The sequence below is a fragment of the Rutidosis leptorrhynchoides genome, chromosome 1 (genome assembly GCF_046630445.1).
Source record: "Rutidosis leptorrhynchoides isolate AG116_Rl617_1_P2 chromosome 1, CSIRO_AGI_Rlap_v1, whole genome shotgun sequence".
Classification (NCBI taxonomy): domain Eukaryota; kingdom Viridiplantae; phylum Streptophyta; class Magnoliopsida; order Asterales; family Asteraceae; genus Rutidosis; species Rutidosis leptorrhynchoides.
This window is the reverse complement of record NC_092333.1, coordinates 501,526,281-501,547,915: the sequence shown is the minus strand read 5'-3', so window position 1 is coordinate 501,547,915 and position 21,635 is coordinate 501,526,281. Positions and strand designations below refer to the sequence as shown.

The 21,635-nt window shown below is 34.2% G+C and overlaps 2 protein-coding genes, 1 long non-coding RNA gene and 1 other non-coding gene across 23 annotated transcripts; all 4 read left to right on the top strand.

Moving 5' to 3' along the window:
- The first annotated feature begins 4,220 nt into the window (after positions 1–4,220).
- Positions 4,221–8,147, top strand: LOC139875933 (uncharacterized). 2 transcript variants are annotated; one of them, XR_011767969.1, is made up of 4 exons: positions 4,221–5,764; positions 5,845–5,888; positions 6,431–7,246; positions 8,080–8,147. It is a non-coding gene; the product is annotated as an uncharacterized lncRNA (long non-coding RNA). The 2 variants fall into 2 exon arrangements; XR_011767968.1 differs by lacking the exon at positions 8,080–8,147 and having other exon boundaries at positions 6,431–7,307.
- Positions 8,148–9,437: 1,290 nt separating this feature from the next.
- LOC139887442 (small nucleolar RNA snR60/Z15/Z230/Z193/J17) lies at positions 9,438–9,513 on the top strand. Its single transcript, XR_011773274.1, has one exon. It is a non-coding gene; the product is annotated as a small nucleolar RNA snR60/Z15/Z230/Z193/J17 (small nucleolar RNA).
- A 3,609-nt stretch (positions 9,514–13,122) lies between these two features.
- LOC139875869 (monogalactosyldiacylglycerol synthase 2, chloroplastic-like) lies at positions 13,123–16,417 on the top strand. Of its 19 annotated transcripts, XM_071863189.1 has the most exons (8): positions 13,134–13,246; positions 13,776–13,815; positions 13,917–13,994; positions 14,255–14,457; positions 14,562–14,770; positions 14,899–14,961; positions 15,186–15,990; positions 16,072–16,417. In XM_071863189.1, exons 5-7 carry the CDS (start codon positions 14,687–14,689, stop codon positions 15,339–15,341), a joined length of 303 nt encoding a protein of 100 aa, XP_071719290.1. In that variant the 5' UTR covers positions 13,134–13,246; positions 13,776–13,815; positions 13,917–13,994; positions 14,255–14,457; positions 14,562–14,686; the 3' UTR covers positions 15,342–15,990; positions 16,072–16,417. The 19 variants fall into 19 exon arrangements, 11 of the variants coding, with proteins under 11 accessions (XP_071719296.1, XP_071719286.1, XP_071719290.1 ...); XM_071863198.1 differs by lacking the exon at positions 13,917–13,994; XM_071863167.1 differs by having other exon boundaries at positions 13,917–14,457.
- An 857-nt stretch (positions 16,418–17,274) lies between these two features.
- Positions 17,275–19,089, top strand: LOC139841154 (uncharacterized). Its single transcript, XM_071831388.1, has 5 exons — positions 17,275–17,415; positions 17,806–17,979; positions 18,561–18,677; positions 18,762–18,941; positions 19,039–19,089. Exons 1-5 carry the CDS (start codon positions 17,275–17,277, stop codon positions 19,087–19,089), a joined length of 663 nt encoding a protein of 220 aa, XP_071687489.1.
- Positions 19,090–21,635: the final 2,546 nt, after the last annotated feature.

Sequence of the window (21,635 nt, the reverse complement as noted above, 5' to 3'; positions counted from 1 at the left end):
TATCATCCCATAATCTGAAGTGATGAAATCGCTTATTAAGTTGTTGCAGGTGGCATTTAGTAACTAAACATTGATGAGTCATAATTGGAATATTGTCATGCTCACTTATAAGTTATATTAGTAAATTAGTAATGAGAAGTTAATAAGGATATAACACAACCTTGGTTTACTTTAGTTTTGTTTTACATGTACAAAAGATTTTATTTAATTTTTGGACTGTGCAGCATGCAAAAGAAGTGTATGCACAGAAGGTAGTTTTAGATACTAGAGTGAAGGAGCTCAAATTTCGCGTGTTGGGAGTGTTGAATCAAGGGGGTACATCTCTTGGGATCCTTGATGAGGTACAACTTCTGTTAACTAGTGATAGTCGGGGAGTACTCCGTTGGCGCTTTTTAGGGGGTTGACCAAGCTTGACTTTAACCGGTTTTGACCGAGGTTTGACTGATTTTCTGAGTAATCTCGAGGTTTTGTTGACTTTTGACCGATTATCAAGTAATCTCGAGTTATGACTGAGTTTTGACCAAGTTTGACTAATTTTGACCGAGTACTCACTGAGTTGCAAAAACTGATTATAGTTATCTTTTTTCTTAATCAGATGCATAGAGCCTTGGAGAAGAGAATGGCTTCAGCGTTTAGAGAAAAGGAATTGGCAGATAAAGCAAGGCTAGAAAAAGAATCTTTAGCTCAAATAGCACTTGCCGATGAAGAAAGTTAAATGAAAAAGGTTGAAGAAGAGTCTGAAACACTGAAACAAGAAGAAGTCAAGAATTCCATGGTAGTGTATATGGAAAAATAAATTTTTCAATTTTTTATTTCATTTTAAGAATAATTTTTTAATATTTTATTTACAGTGTTATTGTTTTCTATTGCTCTTGAAACAGTTGCAGCAGTTTCTCGTTGATTGTGGCCATGTTGTTGATATGTTAGAGTAAGTTGTAGTATCCACTTAGTTACAAGGTTGTAAAAGTCGCGAGTCAGGTACGAGTCGTTTGAGTGGAGGACGAGTCAGGCGTTGATCAACGTTGACTTTTAGAAATAAATAAATGACACATATATATCACATAAGCATATAATACATAATACAAAAATATTTCAAACATAGATATACGATTTAGAAAATTTAAATATTTTGATAAAATTGAATATTGACCCACTCAGACTAACTTTGAACCGACTTTTTAGATGTTTTTGTGCGAAACGGGACAAGTTAGTCCTCAAACTGACGCGTCAACCGGTTCAAGAGACTTTACAACAGTTCTTAGTTACACCAATTAGCTCAAGCCTTTTTGTTTACACAATATATTACTTCAAATTATTTCAGTGGAGATATCTCAGATAAATTTAAGGATGTGAAGTTGCTGAAACAGTCGCTTGACCAAGCAGTCTCGCTAAGTGAAGTGTTGACGTCTACCCAAATATCCTCCAATGTTTCTGAAAGGTCAACTTTAACAAATGAGATGTTAAAGGAGAGAAACGAGCCTGCTGATTCCGATGTGGTTCTTGACAAGATATTTACTTTCTGGTTAAATGAATTTGCTGATAAAAATGTTCAGTCTGCCACTCAGAAACAATCAAAATGCGGAAAATTGATGACTTTGGTTGTGCCTCAAGAACATGAATTGCTTTCAAAGATATCAAATATGAATTTGGAGAAGCATGAGGGAAATAAGAATATGGTATTTTACGATGATAAAAAGGTTGACATTGTTTCTGTAAGGTCACCTTTAACAAATGGAGGCATTTTTTGAGTTGAATGTTGATCATTATTCTTTACAGGAGAAGGTGACAAAACAGACTTTGATGGAATTAGGTTTTGAGGAGCAACTTAGAGAAAAGCAGGAAATGGAAAAGAAAATGCAAAAATTAGCTAAAACAGTGGATCACTTTGAAAGAGCAAAGAGGGAAGAGGCGGCACCTTTGATTGAAGAGGCTTTCCAAAATCGTTTAAAAACATATCAGGTACTGTTGACTTAACTTGAATATATTGCTACTTTAACCGTGATGGTTGTGTTATTTCTCTTTGATAACTTGCATAAATAGATTTGTTGTTGCAGCTTGAGGTTGAGTTGAGTAGAGTGTGCCATGATGGAGATGTGAGGGAGAAGTATAGACTTACTCGCCTTATCCAAGATAAGGTCTGTTGTTTTGATTTTCATTACTTGTTTATATTCTTTTGGTCTTATGCCAGTGATATTTTTCATTGTATACAGGTTATAATCTCAATTACCTTACCTAATAATAATGGGTCGGTTTGGGTAATGACTTATATATTACTCAACTAAATAAGTGGCTTGAAGGGTACAAGCAAGCAGACTTCTCTTTTTTGTTTTATAGTTCATCAAACTTTATTACTGGCATCTTGATTGATGTATACTATACAGAGGGAGTTTGAAGAAAGAGTGGGTAGGCGTCGTCAGGCAGATAACGACAAAATGAAATATGAGAGGGAGCAACGACTCAAGGCACGAAAAGAGGAGAGGGTGATGAAGAGGAAAATGCTCTACTTTCTTAAAAAAAACTAAAGAAGAAAGACTCAATAGGTTGTGTGAAGGTGAATCTTTCTATTCCATTTCATATTCCATATGATTATAATAATTCTTACTTAATTTGGGCCAATATCTATGTGTTATTGTGTTACATTGTGCAAAAAGTTTTCACCTGCTATTGCTAGCTAGATGGGCTGGTTAATGTTGTTTTAGACAGGTAAAAACTTATTAAAGGTGTTTTTAAGCATTAAATCTTTTTTGAATTACTCAAATATATTCAAACTATTATTTATTGAAGTAGTAATTTTTTATGCTGGTTATCTGTTAGAGTATTATATTAAGTTTTTCTATTTGGACAACTACTATTTCACTTCATCTCCAACGGCACCTAATCTATACATTAAAATATCAACCTTTACTCGACACATGTTTTGGGAACCTTTACTTTTGACCACATCGTATGGAAAGCCGTTGATGCATTTTCCGTTTTCATGACGGTTTTTCAATTTTAAATTGGATATGCAGAGGTTGAAAGACAAAAGAAAGAGGAAGCGGAGCGAAGGGCAATGCTGGATGAAATAGCCGAAGGACGGCCGAAAAGAGTACATGAATTAACAGAATTATTTAACGATTGTTAGGCTCAGGACCAACCGTGTAACTTTGCAAAATACGGTGACTAACCAAGTAAAAAAAAGGTTTTGGGACATCAGGCAATTTGGTACAAACGACGGGGACCAACGGCGTTATGTTGTCATACATCATTAATCTAAGTTACCTCGTTAATATATACAACAGAATCCAATATGAGCAAACAAAATTTCGAACTAGACACATTCAACGCACAACTATATTAAGTAGAAAGGTTTTTAACTTACAATATAAGCAACAAATTTCATAATGTTCGGTCTTTGTTTTACCTTTAATGGATGCCTGTATATAATTTTAATCAAGTGCTAAATGAATCAAATGCCTTATTTTTTGAAATGCAAGCCACTCAAGTTGTAGCCTATGAGTATTGAACTCGGTTCTCTTAGATACCTAAGCCTCCAGCAATTAAGTTACCTCCATGCATTCCTAATTTTTTGAATATAAATATCTGTTTAGTAGTACTTCGTAACTTCGTAATTGTTTTGTATTAAATTCCCATATAGGTAGAGGTTGGCAAATGGGTTTTTTGTATTAAAATCCCATATAGATAGAGGTTGACAAATGGGTTGACTGGTTCACGAATCAAAACGGTAAATTTTTTGGTACGGGTCAATGTGGAGGTTGTTCGGTTTGGTCGGTTGCAGACTTTAGGTGTTATTTGCTTGGTTATGTTTGTGGTTTGTTTTGTTAGTTTCGGGTTTGTTTGGTCTTGTGGTGTTTTGTGTAGGTAGTTTGTGATGCGTTTTGGTCTTGTTTTGCGAGGCTCGCTTTTAGTCTGTCTTAGTTTTGGTTGTAATGTCAAGCCTTGTCGTGTCTTTTGTTGTATCCTCCGGTTTCTCGATCTCTTTCATTTTGTTGGAAGTGCTTGCGGTTTATATAGGTATCGTTTTTTGGAAGATAAAAAACTATAATAAACTGATAATCAAGATGTAATTTAAATAACTGAATAATTAATTGGACTTAGATTATATCTCTTCTCTATCTTCTCTACATCTTACAAAGCGTAAATATTACATCTGACGTGTTATCTCACTAATTACCCTACTAAGTACATTTCCACGTGTAATTAACTCTGCTAATGACAATTTAGTGAATTAATAACAAAAAAAAGACACGTGTTCATGTAAGACTCGATGATATCCGGTCCCCAAACAAAATTCGCTGCTTAAACTAATCCTATTCCTCTCTCTTCCCAACCGGAAAAAACCCTAATCTTCAAACCGTCGATTACACATGATGGCTGATTACATATGAAAAATATATGGTGACTGGATTACACATGAAGACGACGTCTTACATCAGATCGATAATTAGATAAGAAGCAGTTTGGAGAAACGATCGATTAGTCGTTGTTCATCTTCCATCTTAAAGATCTTAACTTCCGTACAAAGATCAATAAACCGCTTAACAAACCGTTGTAATGATGAATCGATCTCGCCGGAACGACGATGAAGGCTTTCGGTGGTGGTGGGAAACCACTTTAGTAATCAATTTCCGGAATATCAAACCTTAGTTTGTGTTATTTGACCAGATATATATTGTGATTAAATTAGGGTTTTATGTACTTGAAATCATCATACAGATTTCAATCTGGATAAAGGTATGACATTTTTTATTTAATTAAATTTTTGTAAGTTAATCAATAATTTTGTTTATATTATACTTAATAATGATCAATCATCAATAATAGTACAGTAATTTATATATTTGCTGCCAAAATTGTTGCAATAATCGTTTCGAAGATTTATTGATTTGTTTGATTTTGTTAATTCAAGAACTAATCATTTCTTAGGTGTATTTTTTGATGAATTAACTTCATGTGGTAAGTAGTTGGCTGTGAGTCAGGAATAGTAATCTGAGATATAATTTGGGCTATTAATCATTGATTTTTTTTTTTTGTGATCTTTACTTTAAATAATTTGATCAACCTTAGTAATATTATTTGCAGGATCTTAATTTGTGAATATGAGCCTTTCATCCTGTTGTGCCTTTGTGACAGTTTTTAGGACGTAACCTGAATCGTCCTTTTGATTTCTCGAAATCAACGGCTAACGAGTGGTGTGTTAATGTTATGCAGTATTTTATCATCTTCAATTTTTAAAGTTGTAGTTCAAAGTTATAGAATTGTTTTTGTTAAAGCTATAACTATCACCTAAGTTACCCCTATGGTCGGGCGAGCAGGCTGCTAGATCGGAACGAGTATGGTGCATGATTATCATCTGTTTGTTTTGTTAAATGAAATGAACAAGAAGGTAGCATCAACTCCAGTAAGGACATGAACAAGAATAAGATATGAGACAATGACATATATGTTGTTAGTAATGGATTTTGTTAAGACGTCATTATTTTAACCTGAATACACATTAGTTCTATAGGTTGTTACTAATGGACATGTGAGTCAATGATTGCAGTAGTGGATATGACTACCCTTTGCCACTATAATTAGTGAGATTTAAGTATATTAAGCAATAGAATGTAAGTGTATTCTTTTGGTTTATGAGTTGTTAGCATATCATATTATAACTTATTCATTTTTTATGTTTTGGGCAGATGAATCATTTTTTTATGTTTTGCACAGAAGAAGCTACATCAAATCGACGAGTGTTTGATAAAATTGGAAAACTATCAAGGTATAACCGTTTTTATAAGATAACAAATGTTTGCATAGTTTCTTATATGAGAATTTTATTGTGAGAATTTTGTTGCATAGTTGCTATTACATCAGATGAAGCTTCAATCTCGTGTGATGACAAGGTTCTTCTCCCTACCTTATTTTATTTAATGTTATGTTATAGTTTATATAATTGATAAGTACATAGTTGCTTATGTGAGAATTTTGTTGCTATTTATTAACATAACAAATGTTTGCTATTTTCTTAGATAACAAACATTTTTTTTCTTCTTCCTTTTTTGATTGTTTTGATACAAATACTTAAATACCTAAACTTATTAATATACGAGGCTGTTTTGAACTACATATCAACTGGTAGAATGATATAGATCCTTTTTTGATTGTCAAAAACAGTTTATAAGAACTTACAATCCTACAGGTTTTATTAGTGGTTGTAGATTGATTAATTTTTAAACTCGGGTTTTTGTTACAATGATATAGATCATTGAGTTTAGTTTAAACCTAAATTAGTTTTATATCGAATTAGTTTATACTGAATTAGTTTATAGTACGAAATCACTGATATTAGTCATTTAAGCGTATGGCCCTGTGTGCAGATTTGGATACTACATATATATCTTTGCAACATATGGTCAGATTTTGAACTGGACTTCGACTTATGCAGGTTAAATGAGTTAGCAGTCAACACTTACAATCACAAGCTATTACACGTCCAAATCAATCTATTCTAAAAGGCAAGTTTTCTTCATTTATTTTGAATTTATGCTCTTTTCGGTAGTTCAGCTCAATAATGTTTTATATTATCTTTCATTTCTGTGGTGTATCTTAAACGACTAATTTTGACTCGGAATACTTTTGAGGCTCCAACTGTTATTTCAGGGTATTCGAATAAGTTTTGAGGCTCCAACTGTTATTTCGTTCAATTAATTCGTGGCTTTTTTTTTCATATTAATGATTTCTTTAATAGTTTATAAAGGTAACGTAATTCTTCATTTAGAGATGGTTTTGCTTTATATATATTTGTGCAACTGTAAGTAATGTTCGTTGGTAAAAGTGTTACATTATAACTAATGGCTTAGTCTTCGTTGGATCTAAATTGATATTTTGAATTGATTGATTATTTGTTTAAAACAGTTAATCGTTTATTTATAATTGTTTTGTAGCCGATGATTATAAAAGACGAAATGATCGAACAATGAAGATTGTGAATATGAAGATGAGGGTTTTGCTTAGGAGTTGGATTGTTGAAGAATTCATTGAACTAATTTTATTTACTGCTCCAATAGTTGTGCTGTTATTGGGAATAATGGTGTTTTTGATATTGAAGATAGACCAAAAATCCTCTCATCGCGTTCCCGACTTTACCTTAACTACGGGCTATAAATTGCGCCTGGTGGATCACCTACAACAACCTTTTATTGGCGTCGGTACGGCAGCTCTATAAATGTATAATCCTCTCTTCTTTATATGTGTTGATGAGGTATTTCCTTTTTTGATTGTTTTGATGCAAATACTTAAATACTTAAGCTTATTAATATATGAGACAATTCATAAGAGAACTACATATCAACTGGTATTTGCAATATGTAAGAGAAGTAGTATAGTTTGAGACGAATGCTCTTAAAAAAATGCTTCGGGAAACAGCTCGAGTTGCTGCGAAGCATCTAAGACTCTTCCTAAAGTTAACAATCTCAGTTATTCATGCATTTTCATTTTTAGTAGATGATGGGAGAGTTGGTAAGTGGGTCAAAACAAGTTTGAAACTTTGAGTCTGACCATATGAACACATTTTTTTTTTGTGAGTATTAAAGTAATAATTCTATTACTAATCGTTTCATCTTGATTAACAAATTTCAAATGAAACGGTCCTTTTTAACAAGTACTACATGAAATTGTGTCATGTGTTTTTTTTGTTAGAAGTATTGTTTACTGACTCAGTTTTAGTTGTTTACTGCCAGTTAGGTACTTCATAGGCAGCCTATAGGTAAACTTGCATTTTAATCGACGTTTTAATAGTAGCTTTGAGTTGACCCATTAGCGATAAACCAAAATCTAACTTAACCCATTGACAACAGCTCTTTTCAAGTTACTTAAACCATCTGACTACTCTCTCCACTCAATAAAATTGCCAAATCTTGATCATGAAAATCAGACCTTAAATTGGCAGGCCTCGATTAGGGCTATAACAATTGTAATGTATTTAATTTAATTTTATGATTCCGGAAGTTATTTGCTATACTTTTGGTGATATCAACCTCTTTGAGATGTTCCTTTATTTTGTATATGTTTATTTATATCTATCTTTATTTATAGTTTGTCTAAGAAAACATTGAAGTCAAAAGAAGGCAAAGGTGGTAGAGGAAATGGTCCAGCTCAAGGGCAAGTATGTTTCTTTATTCTATAAATTTATATCTTACACTCAATAATAGGTGACAACGTTAGTGCGTTGGCGAGTTTGGGTACGGCCGCTTCAGACTTTCACGATATTGAAAAAAAATTACAATAGTTGATCCACATAAAACAATTGCATTTTTTCATGGCATTAGAACAGTTGCATTTTTTGAACTAATATTAGTTTGTAGCTGGTTATTTTCAGCACCTATATATGGTTACATTGGAAGCACTAACTTTTGAATACAAGATCATAACTCATCATTCTTTACCATACTTTGTACAACAAATAGAACTAGACTTGAACTTTCACTTGCTGAAGATCTTGACACAAAATTGTATCACTCTGTTTTTGACTATTTTAGTTTTGAAGTACTACCAATATATCATTATTGCATTCTAAGGCTATTGATTCATAGCGTTTACAAAACTCAATTTTACCATTTCTTTAGTTTCAATATATATACTACTAACGTGTTTTTGTCATTGAACTGGTATTGACAACAAATAATACTGTACAAATAGTAATGACAATGAAAACTATTTTTTAGAGCTGTCGTGCAACGCACGGGCTCTTAAAATCTAGTATAAAACATTTTACCTAAAATACTAATCGCAAGTTACATTGCTTTTGAGCTATTTGGCTATTCAATCAATATATGTACTTATGGAAAAAGAAAAAATCTTAGATCAACAGGACTAAATTTGATATTTGAAACACAATTTAAAAAGGGTTTATCTTCAAAATGCCCAATTTTTCGAACTTTTTTGCGTCAGAGCCCATAAAAAAATAAAATTGACATTTTGCTCTTGCGCCCTTGTGCCTTGCGTCTGGAGGTGCCTCTTGCGACATTGCTTCTCGGGGACGCAAGGACGCAAGGTGCCTCTTGCAACCTTGCTCCTCGGGGACGCAAGGACGAAGGTTCCTCTTGCGTCCTTGCTTCCAGGGGACGCAAGGACGCAAGGTGCCTCTTGCTCCTGCGCATATGATAATCGTTTTCTTTCAGACATTTCATCAAACAACTTATGTGCATGCATTGAAAAAACAAGCATATGTCTGAATTAAACCATGTTGTTCTATCTAATCTTCTCTATGAGGCCATTTATTTTTTATTTATACATATGAAGCTTGTTTTTCCAGTAAGCAAGCCACTGATGATTACATATATTTGCGTAATTTATGATTAAAATCATGATTACAACAAATGTTGCCTTCTTCTGAGGCCTTTTGTTTTTAGTCATTAGTTTATTAAATTTGAAATTAATTTAGTGTAGTTTGGGAGATCCAAATGATGACTATTGCATAGTTCACGTGATATTCAGAAATTAGTCTTTCGCTCCTATCTGATGAACTCTCTTTAAACGACGACACTTTTCTCTGAATCAAAATACGTAGTAAATACCTATCCATGATTAATTGTCTGAAATATTAATCATGCACATATTTTGATATTTTTCAATGCATGCACATAAGGTATTCGATGAAATGTCTGAAAGAAAACGATTATCATATGCAGGCAGGAGCAAGAGGCACCTTGCGTCCTTGCGTCCCCGAAAAGCAAGGTCGCAAGAGGCACCTTGCGTCCTTGCGTCCCCGGAAAGCAAGGTCGCAAGAGGCACCTCCAGGCGCAAGGACGCAAGGCACAAGGGCGCAAGGCACCTTGCGCCTTGCGAGGGCAAAATGTCAATTTTATTTTTTTATGGACTCTGACGCAAAAAAGTTCGAAAAATTGGGCATTTTGGTGATAAACCCATTCTAAAACTAAATGGTAAGTTAACGTTAGGAATCCGAATGGACGAAATCTTATTGGGCCTCGCTCACAAAATTCCGCTTACCAAATTGAATACAAGCATTTACAGTATATATATTTTATATAAATATAAATATAAATATAAATATATTATATTAATATTATTTTACACATAATTCACCTCAACGTTTTGAATAGCATAATCATTATTGTAACTTATTTGGTAAAAATGACCTATATGGCTATGAATGGAGATAATGATTTGGAATTTGAAATGGTTAATCAGCTTGATCAACAACAAGATTGTACATCTAAAAGTACGATCACCAATTCACCCAAAATTAGTACCACTCAACTCATTGACACTTTCATTCAAGATGTTACTAATAAGAAGGTATATTTAACATTGTTTTTTACTGATTTTTTACTAAATTGTATTATCAATTTTTTACTGAAAATCTTAGAAAAATTACATTTTGATCTGAACGAGGAAAACCTCATCTATTTTCTGGTTTACATTTCGATCATTCCTTTTGTATTTTTGTTTTAGGAAACCTTGGTAACAAAAATGCATTCAGTTATGAAGCTTATGAGAGAAGTTGAATATGAAGAGCAAGCTGCACAAAAAGCAATATATGAAGCAGATCTAAGTAGCTTCGTTGTTCTTGTGAAGATGGATGAACTTAAACAGGTGAAAAGATATGCACAAGAAACAAATGACAAGGTTTATTTACTATCAACACTTTTTTTTTTTCTGTCAAATTTCAAGATTTATACTTGAGTTCACTAATTATTTGCTTTTTGCAGCTTGTTAGGAAAGTGTCTGTACAAAAGGAACTAATGTAAACCGCATTGGGCATGATCTAACTCGTTACTTATTATGCATATCTTTTTGTAAGTTGGTTTAATCATGTAAACATTTGGAACTTATCCTTTTAAAACATTAGTTCACCCATCTTTTGGATAAATGTTGACTCTTTTGTAGCTTTCATCCGTTTGGTCAATTAGAACGGGTCAGCACTACACAAGACTTTTGGAATAATGTTACTATTATTATGTAAAAGTTTTCAAGATTGTTCATCAATCGAATTCTATTGGGTTGGAAATGAAAACGAGCGTAACATTTAGTGTGTGTTTCTACCGAAAGTGGAATGTAAGGAGAAAGCTACCACGCGAGTAAAACAGAATGATAAATAATATAAGCTAGATATGGTTGCAATAGTGGATGAACTTTAGCAGCAGTAAAATGCAACACAAATTTGTTTATGTACAATTGTAAACATGAACTTTTAGGACTTTATAGGTTAATAATACTGTAGTAAGGATCATATAGTATTTAACTTAAATGTGATATTGGACCCTAAGACTTATATACAATGACTTGCATGAAATCTAACATGATGTTTGACATATGAATCCAATTTCAAAATACATTGATGGTTTATATGTACCATTTGGTAAATCTTTAACTTCTTATTTACTAGCAGTTGTATGAATGATTTTCTCTTCAATCTGGTTTCGGATTTATAGTTTCAAAGTGTAATCAAACTATACACATTTCAATATTATATACACTCAAATTTAAAGTCTCCAACTATATGCGTTTTAAGTTTTAAAATTGTCTATTGTTATGTTTCAAAACGTCCTACTAACGTACTCATTTTAAGATGGTTTTTGTTGAGGTTACCATATAAATGAAGACAATGATGTTTTACCTCGAGCAATACTAGAATAGATTGATTTGTGATTAGCTAAAAGTCGGACTAAGAATGTTAGTAAGGCGGTGGTTGCATGGTTGTAAAAATCCCGATTAATCCTTGAAGCAAACAGATTAGATTTTCTAAATTCCGTCTAATTAATCGGTCAACGCGCCAGCCAATAATTCAAAATGAGATTTAGTTGGTCACTATCTCATTATATTAGTCAAAGTTGAATGAATGGGTCCATATCGAATTTAGTTGGCTAAATTGAAGGTTTGAATCTCATATCTTAGGCTTCTGGATGTACCACTCACATTAGGAATGACATTTACTCTTTAGCATCTTGTATATTGGAAAAACATTGTACTTTTTATATATGTGAGCAAAGTAATGTGGATTAATATTAGAAGGTACTTTTGTAAACGTGATAAAGGTAGGAAATTACATTTTGTGGCTTAAAGGGACTAGCTTTTTAATTGGGTGATAGTCCCTATACCACTAAAATTATTCTACACCACTAAACATTCATTATATTGTTGTACTGTACAACTCTCTCTAAAGTAATTTTGGTGGTGTATGTATAATTTTTGGTGTTGTACGGATTACTGCCATACGCATTCTTTAATAAATCGGATTAGACGGATTTTTGCTCGATCAACAAGTTTAAAGAGGGATGTGAGTTTTTTGGTGTGCACTTCCGTGTTAAAGGAAGGTAAACGAGTATAATCACAGTGTTAGGTTGAAGTTTATCTAGAATGGAGTGAGTGAGAAACAAAAAAATCGAATGAAACAAACGTATTCAAGAAAATCGTCGTTAGGTGTGTGATTTGACGGTATTGGGTGCATGTGAGTTCTAAAACCGGATTCATCGACTTAATAAAGAATCAATGTACCATGTGTGTTGCTGGTTGGTTTAGTGTGTGATCCGTTACACGTGCTTGTCTTGCTTAGTAACTCGGTGATCACGTGTCACACACCAAGTCACACACATTATGCATGGTGCGTGATGCGTGGTCAGAGGGCATATTTGCGCTTACAATACTTTAAGGGCATATTGTTAAACATTTTCGAAAATGAGTCATTTTGACCAATTTTCCTTTACAAAACAGCATGCAAAACTCATTTACTCAATCAAACCCATACCCATTTTGTACATGCCTAAGCCCAAAATAGGGCAAAAGCCCAAACCCGAACCCATTTCCCAAAGGCACCTTATGTACTTGTACTTTACTGTATCATTTTAAAGGAAAAAAGGGTGGTATTACGGTACTCATTTAAATTTTGCATCGAGTGAGTACACACTATTATTATCTATAGATTCTATTATAATGCTAAAATGATGATGTCATTATTAAACTATTTTTCTTTATAAGAAAAGTTAAAATTTAAAAAAAAAATTGAGAACATCGTGATGTCATGAAAATTAATTACTTTTATATAAAATAATTAAACCCAAAGTTACAAAATTATACCCTGTATCTATATCCGTTCCAAATTAGGGTTTCTTAAAAAAAAAAAAAAAAAAAAAAAAACACGCCAGAAGATATGTACTCCATCCTCAAGCACTTGTGTTGTTGTTTTTGAAGGTTCTGACACCAAGTTTGTGCAATAATTTGTTGATCCTAACGACTTAAAAAGGTGTGCTTTCTAACTGATATGACGTATTAGTTTGATATAATTTGGAGTTTAGACATATCGATTTAGTTAAAATTGTGCGTATTGAGTCTCGATTATGCTATCACTTTGTTGTGTATTTAGATGTAAATAATAGAGTATCATACTGATGAAAAAGTTTGAAAGGTTTTTTTTTTTTTTTTTTTGAACGTCAAGCTTGCATCAGTCCGGACCGAAGCCTAGTCATCATTTGCAGATACACACGCGTTCGGGCAGGAAAACCGAACCATATTACAGGGATCCGAACCTTAAACCATCCCGAGGGGCAGACGGGTCGGATCTGGGTCCTGAATAGGTCGGTAAAACCTTCCCAGGGGCAACCCGGCTTATGGTAAGTAAGCCTACCACGGGTATTTTTAAAGAGTGGGATTCTAACTTGAATCCACTCTACCCCTTGCCCTGGCCCCACCGAAGTGAAACCAAGGATACCACCCAGCCACCGCTGGAATGGTAAAAGTTTGAAAGGTTGATTCTTGGATATCTATGATTACAGGTAGATTCTTGGATAATAGGCATAGTGCAGCAAATTCTGAGTAAGGATTTTGATGTTAATATTGGTAATTTTTCATTTTCCATATATCACACTAATTCAGGAATTGAAATTGATCATATTACTGTTTTGGCCAACGAATAGATGTGTCTAATGAACAAGTTGCGGTTGCACTTTTCTAACAAAAAGTATGATCTTTTCAAAAGTACTACTCCGTGTAAGGTTAGTTTATATAAATATAGCATACATCAGCACACTATTCCATCATTCATTAGATAAAAGGACTAAATGCAAGCACTAATTAGTATATTTATTAAAATTATAGTCTGATGAGTAAACTAAGTCTTATATGGGTTTTGATGTTCATACAACTGCAACAAATTTATACTATTGTTGAAGTCAACATTGAGTTCGACCTCCCAGACCATAAAAGTATGTTTCTTTTCTTTATCAACCAGTGTATTATCTTTGTTTTGTTTCAGGTATGATACTCAACTAATCACATTAGTCCGAAAAGTATTCAAATTTCTGTTATGTAACCAGGTTTCACCCAGGGGTAAAAAGATGTCACTGCCCTTTGGAAGAGGTATCAAAAAGGGCTTTACTATATGGCTTAGAACATAACCAAGTACGTGTTTTCAAATTGCCCGTTTGGCCCTCTTTCGCTCATGCAGTCCTTAATAAGGTAGCCACTTTTATTCTCTTTTACATTATTCTTACCTTTTTACCATGGTAGTTTTGGTTTTCGTGAGGTAATTTGAGGATTTTTGTATGGTGACTTACGAGTAGAACTAGAACTTGATCCGATACTGCCCGCGATTTTGTTGATGGGAGATGGTGAAGGTATGGGCCCTGTTAAGAAAACTGCAAAGGCTCTTGCGGAATCTTTATTCGATAAAGAAACATGAAAGCCAATGGAACAAATGGTAGTAATATGTGGTCGAAACAAAGCTTTAGCTTCTTCACTTGAATCTTTACAATGTAAGATCCCTGGTAAGGTAAGAAATATTACATTTTAGTAGGTGGCAATTTTGACCCATTTACTTATGGATGAGTTGATTCGGGTATCTTTTATCTGTAATGGTTCAAACAAGTTGTGAGTATTTGAAAGTGCATTTTTTAATAGGTTGGAGGATCTGAGACACAAATGCAGAAATGGATGGGTGTTTGTGACTGCATAATAACCAAGGTACGATCTTTTCACTGTATTGATCATCTAACCAGGCCAGTTACTCAAAAAATATCATATGGGGAACCTTCATATTCATTTGTTTATGAATCTTGGGGTTAGAAGATTCGAACTTTAGGGGTAATACTTACACACTATTACATATCATCTGCAAAAGTTTTCGTTTAAAGACTTGCATATTTTTAAGATTTTGGAGTATCAACTAATTATGTCTGATTTTGTAGGCTGGTCCTGGCACAATTGATGAGGCTTTGATAAGAGGTCTACCGATTATCTTTAATGAGTATATACCAGTATGTAAAGTCTACTTATATGCAAGTCTCAAGAATGCGTGGTTTTTAAAATATAAGATTAGTATTATTATTAACATTAGAATATAATTTTGATGAATTTTTTTTAATCATTTTTTGCATAATTTATTAGCGTGTTACATATGATTAGCTAAATATGTTGTTACAATGAGCCAACTTTTTTTAATAAAACGATTTTATGAGGTTGTATGGTGTTAATGGTGGTTTGTTGTTGGATAACGGGTCTCCCCATTATTCTTCGGTGGGCATTTAGCCAAGCATTATAACTGCAGGTCACAAGATAGATGGCTTGGGTGTTGCATTCAGAGATTCATTCACTAAAAAATAGATGGGTGCAGCACATCATTCTGGAATGAGAGATGGATCGGTAATGACAAGTTGAGTTCTTTATTTCCAAGATTATTCAGGAATTGTGGTTGCTGTGGTAAAGGATCGTGTGATAATGGAATGGATCAAATAATTGCGGTTGCTGGTCGTGGAGAAGGCTGCCTACAGGACGTACCGATGAAGAGCTTGAAGATCTAACATGACTTTTATCTTTATTTTCTTTTGACTACAAGAAGCATGATTCATGGAATTGGAACCTTGCAAATGATGGGAAATTCACTGTTAAGAGGCTCTCTACTATAATAGATGATAAGTTGCTCCCTGTTCAAACCACAAGTCAAGAAACAATGCGCAACATATTGGTTCCAAGGAAGGTCGAGCTATTCGCGTGGTATGCTTCAACTCACTGTAGGTGTTAAATCATAAAATTAGATTGTTAATTTTTTAAACAAAAAAATTATGAATTTTGCAGCTCCTACACATCTGCTACTTTCAAATGGGTATTATGCTAATCGCTGCAAGTGGTGGTCTAAACCTACAATCAACATGGGTAAAACTTTGTTTTCCAATATAGATGAGTTGTCAATGCAGATACTTTTAGTTAAGTTTGGCTATATCACTAAATTTGATGATTTGAATCTCATGTGTGCCTCCATTTAAAGCTTTGATGTGTTCGTATGTATCAACCTTGAAAAAGAAGGTTCACCAACATGGACCCTTTTATAATGATGCTTTAAAGTGTTGTCATTGAGAGACATATTTAGTCAAATATTTATAAGTCAGTAGACTATTTTTTATTTGTTTACTGCACTTTGTCAACTTCAAAATTGGTTATAAATGTGGTTCAGATCCACTTTGTAGCATGTGTGTGTCATTTTATGTTAGTTTAATGATATTCATAATTTCTTAGTAGTTTTTTTTTTTTCCGATGTCTTTTATCACTACCCGTGATTTTACGGGTCATTTCACTAGTATTATTATATTATATTATACCTATATTCTAAAAGATATTGTGTAAATGAATAGTTACCTGCATTACATTCTGGAAATGAATAGTACTCAGGGGTATTTTCGACTTTTTGCTTCTTTTTTCCCCAAATTTAACCACAAACACCCCACGCTTTATCGAAAAAATTAAATCCATCCCCCAAAAAGGGTTAAAGTGTCAATTAACCATTCTTATAAAAAATTTTAAATAAACTCCTCCCAAATATTCAACGTGTCATATCTTCGCACTCGCATCGAGTTAAATTTTTCCGCCACCATCGTTAAACTCGAAATAATTTTAGGAACACAATGTCACTAGCTATACGCAAAACGGGCGCTTTTTGAAAAATGCTAAATATTTGGGGTATTTTTCATACACGTTAATTATCCGTTAAATTTTTAAAAGTCGAAAACTCCATAGCGAAACGCGGAGATGCACATATATTGTTAATTTAAATAACATTTAAATATTTCACGGGTTATACCTTTTAGTTCAACTCGAGTTGCGCTTATTCGACATTATCGTTAGTCACAATAAAATTTTACAAACTAAACGCAATAAAATATATTAAAAACCGAACCCGACACGAAGCCAGGGTTCTAACACTCGTTCTTATCTAACAACATAAAAATCTTTTATTTTTAGCCTCTATAAATTATTTCGTAACATTAGGGTTTTGTTCTTCAAATGGATATCTGTAAGCACAATAAACTTGATTTTGAGTTAAAAAATGTTAATGATGACGATTCTGCAATTAACATCAGTAATACGATCATCTGTTCATGTCAACTTCTCGATGCTGTTATTGAAGATGCTACTAATAACAAGGTAAACCTATTAAAAACCTAATTTCGATCCTATTATGTTTATGAATATGAATATGAATATGAATATAATTATCGATCCAGTGGTGATTAGGCTTCACGGATAGATCTGATAACAAATAATTGTGAGTTTGATACACATAGAAGCAACTTTGAAAGTACTATACAAACAATTGTCTTTAGTGATATTTTATTAGGGATGAAGGGCTTTGCAATGACTGTTTTTATATCATCTTAGTTTATTCATCATCATTTGATTTTGTTTGATAGGTAAAACTGTTGGCTTAAAGATCTTATTGTTATTGTTTTTGTTGTTTTGTTCCTGTTTTGTGTATAATACATTAGTGCTTGCTTTAGGTGTGGTTGTTTCATAATATTCGACTTTTTTATGCAGAAAACTCTAGATTCGACAATGGATACTATCATAAGCTTAATGAAAGAGGTAGAATGTACAGAAAAGGCTGCAGAACAGGCTAAAGAAGAAGCTGCTACAAGTAGCTTAGACACTCTTGCTAAGGTTGAGGAACTTAAACAGGCGCGGCTGCGTGCAAAGGAAACAAATGATACGGTTTTATAATCTTTTTTCTCTTTGTATATATATTTTGTTCCATGGTGTGTTTCACATTGTGCTTAATTATCTACCCATTTTAAATTTTAATTACATATAAAAACAAAATGCCCTCTTCATATAGACTAGACGTGTTGATTCTCTCAACATAAATATGTGTATAGGTTCAAATATGTCATGTAAGTACATATAGTAGACTACTTCTAGGATGATTTGGTTACAAATTTAGTTTTGTGAATACAAAACCAGATTTTTGTGCCTTTCAATCTGTGGAATGTAATTGTATTTTTAATTTGTCTACTTATTTTTGTTGTTAGAAAGCTAATGGCATGCTAACATATATTATGGTTTATTTCTAAAGATTCTGTTTCTTGCAGTAGTGTTCTGGCTATTGATTACTGAAGCTCTTTAACGGGCATTTGATAATGATTGTTGTTGTATGGACTTAATAGTTGTTTGTTAACAGGAGTTTACTAACTGACAATTGGCACAAAAGACTAAATTTTGACGACCTTTTTAGATATATACGAGAAGTTAAAAAGAATATACATGTGATTTTATTTAATTATTGGACTTCGCAGCATGCAAAAGAAGTGTACGCACAGAAGGTGGTTTTAGATACTAAAGTTAAGGAGCTTAAATTTCGTGCATTGGGAGTGTTGAATCAAGGAGGTACATCCCTTGGGGTACTTGATGAGGTACAACTTCTTTTAACAACTTGTGATTAGTATCTGCATCAATGTTTTTAAGGCTAATTACAGTTATCTTTTCATTTTACTCAGACGCGTAGAGCTTTGGAAAAGAGAATGGCGTTAGCATTAAGAGAAAAGGAACTAGCAGATAAGGAAAAGCTAGAAAAAGAATCTTTGGCTCAAAAAGCACTTGCAGATGAAGAATGTCAAATGAAGAAGGTTGAAGAAGAGTCTGAAAGACTGAAAGAAGAAGAACTTAAGAATTCCAAGGTAGTTTTTTAACAAAATAAATTTTGTGGTTATTGATTCAATGTTAAGAATAATTTTTTATTTACAGTGTTATTATTTTTAATTGCTCTTGATGCAGTTGCAGCAGTTTCTCGTTGATCGTGGCCATGTTGTTGATATGTTAGAGTAAGTTTTAGTATCCACTTAGTTACAAGGTTGTAAAAGTCGCGAGTCACGGACGATGCGTTGACCAACGTTGACTTTTAGTAACAAATAAATTAAACATATATATATATATATATATATATATATATATATATATATATATATATATATATATATATATATATATATATATATGCAGGATCAATGGGGAATTAACCAATCGGGGGAAGCAAAAAAAATTCGTTTTTTTTGGATTTTTTTTTCAGGCATCAAGATCACACGAAAATATGAACATTTAGAAAAGACACTTCGTGATGAATGTTATTATTTAGGCGGGAAAACGATCGACAAAAATAACATTCAAGATAATATTGATCGTGAAGAATGTTAACGTTTTTTTTTTCCATGTTTTGTGAAGTATAATTTAGCCCGATTTAGAGTTTAGGGTTTAGGGAACTCAATCTAAACCCTAAACTCTAAATTTCTAAACCCTAATATCTAAACCCTATAAACCCTAATATCTAAAACCTCAACATACGCTCGAAAAACACGATAATTGTTATATATTACTTCTTCGAGTGTTTTCCCGCCAAAATAAAAACATTTATCACAAAGTGTCTTTATTAAATGTTCATATTTTCATCCAATCTATAATGTTCGTGAACAAAGTTTTTTCAAAAAACGAAAAAAAAAAACATTTTGCTTCCCCCTGATTGATTCCCCCTTGATCCTACCACTATATATATATATATATATATATATATATATATATATATATATATATATATATATATATATATATATATAGGGGCACGATCCGTGGCTAAGCTTAAAATGAGTACAAACTGGATAAGCAAATATGGACTACAAAATATCACAAAATTTTAATTTAGCTTAAAATGCATAGAAGGTTAAAAAGGTCATTTTAATAATTATAATTAATAAAAATTAATTATACAAAAGTTAACATATTATCAACCACCTTAACCACCACAACCAACCACTACCACCACCACCACCACCCGCCACCCCCACCCGCCACCCCCACCCCCACCACCAACCACCACCACTACCAACCACCCACCACCACCCCCACCACCCACCACCACCAACCACCACCCACTACCACCACCAACCCCCACCAACCACCACTACCAACCACCAACCGCCACTACCCACCACCACCACCACCACCACATCCACCAACCACCACCACCCACCACCACCACCAATCACCACCACCCACCACCACAACCGCCACCACCACCAACCACCACCACCCACCACCACCTCCAACCACCACCACCCCCACCACCAACCAACACCACCACCATCAACCACCACATCCACCCACCACCACCACCCACCACTAACCACCACAACAAACCACCACCACCAACCCCCACCAACCATCACCACCAACCACCACCACCCACCACCACCCCCCACCACCACCAATCACCACCACCCACCACTACCACCCGCCACCACCAAATCCACCCACCACCCACCACCATTAACCACCACCACCAACCACTACCACCAACTACCACCCCCACCACCATCAACCACCACATCCAACCACCACCACCCACCACTAACCACCACCACTAACCACCACCACCACCAACCACCTACCACCACCACCAACCACCACCACTAACCACCACCCACCACCACCACCAACCCCCACCAACCATCACCACCAACCACCACCCCCCACCACCCGCCACCAACCGCCACCAACCGCCACCACCCGCCACCAACCACCACCACCACCCCCCACCACCCCCACCACCAATCACCACCACCCACCACGACCACCAACAACCGCCACCACCACCCACCACGACCACCAACCACCACCCACCACCATCAACCACCACCACCAACCATCACCCACCACCACCACCTACCACCACCAACCCTCACTGAAATGTCCCGTTCATATTGATTATAAACGTTCCATATTAATTGATTTCGTCGCGAGGTTTTGACCTCTATATGAGACGTTTTTCAAAGACTGCATTCATTTTTTAAAACAAGCATAACCTTTATTTTATCGATAAAGGTTTAAAAAGCATTACGTAGATTATCAAATAATGATAATCTAAAATATAATGTTTACACACGACCATTACATAATGGTTTACAATAAGAATATATTACATCAAAAATAAGTTTCTTGAATGCAGTTTTTACACAATATCATACAAGCATGGACTCCAAATCTTGTCCTTATTTTAGTATGCAACAGCGGAAGCTCTTAATAATCACCTGAGAATAAACATGCTTAAAACGTCAACAAAAATGTTGGTGAGTTATAGGTTTAACCTATATATTTATCAAATCGCAATAATAGACCACAAGATTTCATATTTCAATATGCATCCCATACATAGAGATAAAAATCATTCATATGGTGAACACCTGGTAACCGACATTAACAAGATGCATATAAGAATATCTCCTATCATTCCGGGAAATCCTTCAGACATGATATAAACGAATTCGAAGTACTAAAGCATTCGGTACTTTGGATGGGGTTCGTTAGGCCCAATAGATCTATCT